Below are 7,950 nucleotides of genomic sequence, written 5' to 3' on the forward strand. Positions count from 1 at the left end.
CCCCCACCCCCCGCCAGCCACACAAAAATACCTATACTGTGATTACTCCTGCCTTGTTTGTCAGSTGTTCTGAAAAGCTTAAAGTCTGCCACGAGATGGCTGATGTGGATCAGTGATATTTTCTAAGTCAGAAAAGCCTCTTTGAGTCTAATTCTCCTGTTAAAGGYATTAGTGATCAGGGTTCGGTGAACTTTCTTAACAAACTGTCACTTACACTGAGTCAGACAGCCGTGGTCTTTTCTCTGTCTGCTCTTCATCCCTCATCCATTGATTTTAAAGAAGAGAAAGTATCCCCCCCCCCACCCCACCACCACCAGCAGCCCCCTCCACACAGACCTCAGCTGACATCAAATTAGCAAAGTCTCATCAGGTCGTTATCCCGTTGCATTGCAACGTTTCTATATTTATACCACTTTTGCTATTAAATATTTCTACTCAATTAATTTTCCTCGGCATGTAATGAGGCAACACTTGGCCCCGCAAGGCGCCATTTGGGAGGTAGCACTTGGCTAACCGTTTCCCTTTGTTCCACTGAAACGGGGCTTTCTGGAAGAGAGAAATGGATCACAATCCTGCTATCAGATATTTGGCTTCTCAGACACTCGAGATCCGCCGAAACGCTAATAGGCTTCTCAGGGTTTTGAAGGGAGCCAGCATTCATGCCTAAGAGAGATATACTTAGAAAAAATACATTAGGACTTATCGATTACCTGTGGAAATCAATCATGTGTGAGGGATATAAGTGGCGGCGGGATAAAGATGGCTCGGGGTAACACGAAGAGACAAAAATGATCAGTCAAATTCTGCGCGGCTGTGATTAGAAGGGGATCGGACACCTCATCAGAAGGGGCATCGGCTTAACCAATTATCCAGCGGGCAATTTTTCGTCAGCATTGAAGAGTTGATCTAAGTCACTGTCATGAATCTCTTTCCACACCCCACTCACTCCACAGGCACGCCGGTGATTCAGGTGACGGCCACGGACGCAGATGACGCCACATATGGGAACAGCGCCAGGGTGGTGTACAGCATCCTGGAGGGACAACCGTACTTCTCTGTGGACCCTGATACCGGTCAGTGATGACTCAGCCTATCATAACTACACATCAGTTTGTTAGTTCTAGCCCACATGTTTGTTTGTTTTTTCTTATCAATGGATACAAAATCCAAAAAATATCCATATTTCCACAATCCTGTGCAAAATTAATGTTTAAACTGTTTTCCAAAAGAAACAGAAACCACACTGACATTTACTATTGATTTGCATGCTGTTCTTTAAAATTTGAACATACTAATGAATTGCAGACACGAGTGACTTGATGTGAAGGTCTTTAGTATTTCCAGGCAGGGAGCTTAAATCACAAAACTAAAAGACTTGGCCAAATATTGTTTAATTTTTTTATCCACACACAATACTAAAGTTGGAAATCTTCACTTTTTCACAAGTTTTTGTTTTAAGCAGCCAGACTTGTTTTGATCATTTAAAGTACACTTTATCATCTTCAAACTTTTTCAAACTTTTTTTTTGGACTTTTTCTCCATTTTTAAACAGGTTTTTTTTTTTTTTGTTAAACCACATTACCTGACCTATAAGTCATTTGGACAAAAAAAGATGGCTCTTAAATTCAAGGGGTGAACTAGTGTTTTGTTGACGCAAAACAGACATAACAAAAGAAACCAATTTAAATAGGATAATTAGGTGCTTGGTTACCAGCAGCCTGTCACAAAGACACAATTTTGTTCCTGCTTCTTTAGTTGAAATTACGAAAAAATATTTTGACACATAAAATAGTGTTTTAGCACCAACATGGTGATTTCCAAAAAAAAAACTATTAACTGAAAACATTTAGTGGATAATTAACTGAAGTRGGATGCATTTTTATTCCATCTTTTTACAAACGTGACTTTGAAATATAGCGTATCTGCTGTAGATAGTTTTTTTTTCTTTCATTGTCCTCCTGTCCAATTTACTCTCTGCACTATATGCACTCGGGGTGAGGTCAAAGAAAYGAGCAAAAATAACTAAATAAGCAGCCAAAGTCTAAAAGAAAAACTTTAAAAGACAGTTWAAAAAAACCTTATAAAACTATTGTTTACTTTGCAAGAAAGTCTGGCTGCTTGGAAGCAAAATGTGAACAGATTAGGTAAGGCACAAAATTTTGCACAATAGTTTTTATACCTATTTATAGTTTTGATAAGCTCTAACGAAACACAAATTATTTTTTGGTATCTTTTGTTATTCATTTTGGCAAAACTCTATTTTTGTTTTGGTGATTGTTTATCCATTTATTTTTCTTAAACTCTACATTTTTCTCCCTCTTCATCCTAAGTTCAAACACTGTGGCAACAAGTTGTTCAGTTTCATTCTGTATTGCAACATTTTTTTTATTTTAGTCCCCAAGTAGTTTTTTTTTTACACAAAGCAAGATGCCTTTCCTATGACCGACGACAACCATAGAGTTTGTTGTATTTCAAACCCAAAATCAGCTTTAATGGACAAAAATAACCAAGTGAATCAGCGTTTATTGCCAACGTGACAAAGCTGCTCTTTAGCTGATGTGCGCAACGCTGCAGTCTCATCCTCCTGCTCTAACAACGCTACAGCAGCTGCACCCTCCACCTACGCCTTTGACCCCTCAACTTAACACAACAATTCCCCCTTTTGGAGGGAGGGAAACAGAAACACTGAGGAGGCAAGCTGAAGCTGCGGCAAATGAGAAAAAAAATTCATCACCAGATAACCTCCTGGAACAAACCTAATTTCCCTTAAACGGAAACCTAAAAACATGAGTGCATTTCCTCCTTTATGRGTAAAGTGGGGTGGGGGTGGGGGGCGGGGGGATTTGTAATTGAGAGAGTGGCAAATCACCAGCCCTAAAGATCTACTTTTAATCATTACAGCGCGCTTTGGAACACATCCCGCTTGTGTCAAAACAAAAGAGTAAAAAAAAAAAAAAGCCATTTGCAGATTAGTGAGGGGATTAACAGTAATATGGTTTATCCCACATGTGGTATGTAAGCTGACATTCCCTTCTTAACAAAGACAGGCCTGGACATCGCATTATAAGCAGGATTTGTTTCCCCACTCCTCCTCTTCTCTGGGTATTGTAGTCATTAAGGAATAACAAAGGTAGACGCAGGCGGTGTGCTGTTCTCTAAAGCTCCTAYATACGACCGCTTCCTTTTGGCTGCAACACAACCTGAACGACCATCGTTTTCTCAACAACCCGCCGGATAAATGGCACTTTGTACGAAAACAGAAGAATGGAAAGTCTTATCTTCTTTTCCCATGTTATGTACAAATGGAAGAAAAAGAGTTTGGAGCCAAGAGCCTCCAACAAGTCATCTATTTAAGTCAGAGTGCGCGGAAAGTTTTACTTTTACAGTGAAATTTACTCTAAGGGTGTCTGTCCTCCCACCTGCTTCTCTGTCGCGCGATGATTTGAATTAAACCTTTTACCAGCAGAAAGGATTTCAAATTTGATGGGGAAATGGCGCGCACCTTTTCAACCTTCTGCCAAAAAACGCTCCATTCTGACTCCAAACCGCCACCCAAAAGAAAAAAAAAAACTGAGACGAAAAGCTGTGGGCGAACACATTCAAAAGACCTGAACATTACTGGAGTTTCGGCACCAAAGGGAAGATAAATCATCCTGAAAAGCATTTGGAAGCTACACTTGAACTAAAAGAACTGTCGTTTTTTTTTGTTTTTTTTTTATGATTGCAGGACTTCTTTCTCCGCCCTCGCCAGTTAAATCAGACACCAGAACCTGCTCCTGGATGTCTGCTGATTTCTGTACATCTGCAGTATTAAAATGTTCCTGTTGGTTTAATTGTCTGGCAAGCAGATGAGTCCAACAGATGAAACTGTATTACGTCAGTTCAGCTCACAAACATTTAGTGTTTAAAACAATTTATATTTAGAAACAGGCTGTCCACCTGTGGAAGCAGTTCATTAATTTTGAAGCCATATGGTAGCTTGATTTACCGATGTTTGTTCTTGTGACTAAAGCTGCCACACGGCAAATGAGTGTTCAAAGCTGCGCTGCTTGTTTCATTTCTGATCTATTCTGACAGATTCAGTGCTGCACAATTGCAATACCAAAACTTTCAATTTTTGTCCACTAAAACCACCCAAGCTATGTTTTATATATAGAAAACATAGAGTAAATAATTTTTAAAAGTTATTAATTTTGTCTCATTTCGATGCTAAGTTCAAATGTGCAGATAGCCCGTTCACATTTTTTTGTTCTGTCATATGTATTCAAATGTTCAACACATTCCACAAATGTTGATTTTTTATAGTTTAACAGATTTTCATTGGAAAATGAGGCTTTAAATTTGCATTCCGGTGCAAATAAAGGTACAACGGAAAAGCTGTTATGACCACAGCTGAAGAGTAAACAAGTGCTTTCAGTTTTAAAATGTGAAAAGTCATGGTGAAAAGGCAAACACAAGTGGGGTGACCCTCAGAGTTATGGAGTACATTTTGACTAAAATAAAAAAAATGATATTTTCTAATTCATTTTGGTTTTAAAATCCAAGCTCTTTGTGTGTGTGTGTGGGGGGGGGGTGTTTCTGGTGACATTCTTTGCGGCAATTTTAAGACAAAAAATGCCTACATTTGGGGACAACTGGTGCATTTGGGGACAAAAGTCGAGTCCCCATTTGGTTTAAATGCCATTGGTGGGTTGGGGGTTGGGTTTAGGACCAAGGTGTGAATTGAGTTTAGGTTAGTTTTAGGGTCAGGTAGGTACCTGCAAAGTTAGCCTAGGGTTTGTGGTCAGGGTTAGGCTATAGAAATGTAATGGAAGTCAATGGAATGTCCCCAAATGGATAGCTGTGCAAACATGTGTGTGTTCTTGTATTTGTTAGCTTTTTAGGACCATTTCTGGAAAATACAGCTACCTTGTCAAGACTGGTAGTCCTTACGGGAAACCAAAGACCAGTACTAGTATGACGGAACTTCATTTTTGAACTAGGAATTAAATTTAGGACTAAGGTGTGAATTGAGTTTAGGTTAAGTGTAGGGGTAGGGATGTACTTGGGAGAGGCAGAGGGGTTTAGCGTTAAAGTAAGGGGTCAGGGTTAGGGCTATAGAAATGAGTGGAAATAAATGAAAGAATGAACAATGAGGACAGAAAAGGATAGAAACACAAACTTGTGTGTGCTTGTCTGTGCATGTCATGTCTTTCTGTAAATTACTGCTATGTTTTTGTATCCCTCAGGCCTGATAAAGACCGCCCTACCTGGCATGGACAGGGAAGTCAAAGAACACTACCAAGTCGTGATCCAGGCCAAAGACATGGCGGGACAGATGGGCGGGCTCTCAGGAACCACGACGGTCAGCATCGCCCTCTCGGACGTGAACGACAACCCGCCACGCTTCATTAAGAGTGAGTACGGACCTTCTGGACTCCAACGCACACAGAGTCCTTCGCTGCTGCCAGCCACTGCCAGGCAGGCAGGCAGCCCCCATCTGGTGTCAGTTTCAAAATGAATCTGGATTATTGCAGGGAGCTCTGGGTTGTGTGCGGACCTMTTAAAGGCAAAGAATAATTAAATATAGAGCCATATGATGGAACGAAGGGTCCCGCAAAGTGCATCAGATCAACCCTGTAATCCCTATTAAATGAAGAGAGTGCATTCACTGGGTTTTATCGGCTCTCTGTTAAGTCTTTCCCTCCATAAAAACCACTGTTCTCAATTTAGAGCTCAAACTGTCCTCGGTGCATTCATTCATCAATCTTTATCTGGACTGACCCGCTTCCCTTTTCCTTCTGTGTGAAYGGGCGAAGGCAGGCCAGATTGGATTGACAGATTACCGTCAGGAACTGTGAACTGGCCGGCGGTGGGGGCAACACGAAGGCAAACACGTGGCACCCGAGCTCCCACAGCCACCTCCCATTTATCACTGCCGCCAAGACGAGGGGTAGAGGAGGCGGCACATCCTGTCATCCTCAGCCCCTCCAATGCTGAGAGGGGAGAGGATGGAATAAAGGCAAAAAAAGAGGGTGAGGAGAAAGAGGAAGAGATATTGTAATGGGACACCCAAAGGAGGCAGAGTGTCAGGAAGCGATATCATTGTTGTCTGCCGGAGTGATGCCTCTTCTTTCCCAGCCGATGCTAAATACCCGTTAGCCTCGGGGAAACCTTCTTTTTGGAGCGTCACTTTCAGAGCATGTGTGTGTGTGTGTTTGGAGTTAGGTGTCACACAGACCTGCCGACTCAGGCRTTGCCAAAACGCTGTCAGCGTGTTTTATTAGAGTGTCAGAGCTGTTCGTCTCCGCAAGCTGTGTGTGCGTATATCACCGCCGCTCTCCGCTGCTGCCGTCCGGTTATTTATTTAAACGCACGAGATGCAGTCGCCTCCCGACAGGTAGCCATCAATTCACCRCCCCTCTCGCTCAAACCAGGAAATCATCTGGCAAAATAAGAAGAAAAAAGAAGAAGAAGGGAAAAAAAACAAACAAACATCAAGAAGCGGCAATTAATTTATGTAGAGCAAATTGGCCCCAGAATTTATGTAGCGTCCTAATCTTTGAGCGAACAGTCGATACAGCGTGTAGCGAGTTGTGTGAAAGAGGCTGACTTGGAAACAAGGTGTATTTTACCGCTGCGCCGCTGATCTACAAATCATTAAAACCCCCTCACACCTCCTCTTCCTCCTCCTCAGCTCTGATTGGCTCTGACTCTGTGTCTCAATGACCTGAACTCTTGTATCCCTGCTCTCTGACTCATCCACTCTTGCTGCTTCTTTTTCATATTAACAAGATCGAACAGAAAATCTCTGGTCACTGCCATTTTTCACTTTTGGCCTGCACGTTTATTTATTTATTTTCAAGACATAGACTATCTTGGGGACTTCTCATCCTGATTAAAAATAAAAAATAAAGAAGCACTGATTCACTAGCTGAATGACAGATTTTGTTGGGAATGAAGACAGAAGCTCGACATAAAAAGAAACGCCAAGGATGCGACCTTGGTTGTCATGGCCACTCACACACCTGATCTTTTCTGTTTCTGTTTTTTTTTTTTTCTATAAAAACTTCAACAACCTTGCTCTGATTGACCAGGTTTTTATTTTCGTGACAAGTTTAAAAAGCGTGCCTCTTTTGTCCGCAGCTCTGTATGAGTTCAGAGTTCCTGAGTCCAACGAACTGGGCTCTGCGGTGGGGGTCATCCGAGCCATGGACGCCGACATTGGCGACAACGCCGAGATGGTCTACAACATCATCGGGAGCGATGGCCCCGGGATGTTTGACATCACCACCAACAGGAGCACGCAGGAGGGCGTCATCGTGCTCAAGAAGGTCAGCAGCTTCCTGCGTACCGTATGATTTTGAGTTGGATTTAAAAGATCTCATGTTGTTTTATTCAGTCTTTTTTTTTAATCTATGTTTTGGCATTAACTGTTTTGGCAACCCTGTTTTCGAATTACCTTGTGAACCACTGGGCGAATTAAGAAAAAAAGACTCTCAGGAAGTAATTTCTGGATTCTACAACTGAAAAAATTTTGAAGGCAACACAATTCAAGGTGGCTGCCACAGCTAAGTCACCTAAGAAAACACAAAAAAAGTAGTACAATCCAGTCAATTTTACAAATATTGAGGGAAAATTTGGTATGATAGCTTAGACTTGTCTCCACCACATACTCCGAGTGCTACACACTATGTAAGTTATTTGAGTGAAACTTTGACATCAACTTTTAGATTCAACCGTCCTTGTATGTTAGCAAAATTTCCAATGAAAAACTGATTMACTTCTGGAGTCAATCCAATGMAGTGGTGGATCTAGGATTTTTCTGAGTAAGGGGCCATCAAGAGGCCACTATATTTATAGAGGGGCCAGGTATTTGTTCAACCTTCTTTCACACAAATCTCCAGTTTTGCTAAAGTGTTTACGTTTAAACAGTCACACTTGTTCAAACATCTGTAATGTGTATATATA

The 7,950-nt window shown here is 41.5% G+C and overlaps 1 protein-coding gene across 2 annotated transcripts in view; it reads left to right on the top strand.

Annotated features, from left to right (window-relative positions):
* LOC106522295 (cadherin-6) overlaps nt 1-7,950 on the top strand; it is an 86,010-nt gene that overhangs the window by 47,511 nt on the left and 30,549 nt on the right. For both annotated transcript variants that reach the window (XM_014015261.1, XM_014015260.1), the window contains exons 4-6: nt 954-1,073; nt 5,229-5,396; nt 7,126-7,313. In XM_014015261.1, the coding sequence (XP_013870715.1) occupies nt 954-1,073; nt 5,229-5,396; nt 7,126-7,313 (476 nt within the window). The remainder of the gene's footprint in view (nt 1-953; nt 1,074-5,228; nt 5,397-7,125; nt 7,314-7,950) is intronic.

Source organism: Austrofundulus limnaeus, unplaced genomic scaffold (genome assembly GCF_001266775.1).
Source record: "Austrofundulus limnaeus strain Quisiro unplaced genomic scaffold, Austrofundulus_limnaeus-1.0 Scaffold126, whole genome shotgun sequence".
NCBI classification, from domain to species: domain Eukaryota; kingdom Metazoa; phylum Chordata; class Actinopteri; order Cyprinodontiformes; family Rivulidae; genus Austrofundulus; species Austrofundulus limnaeus.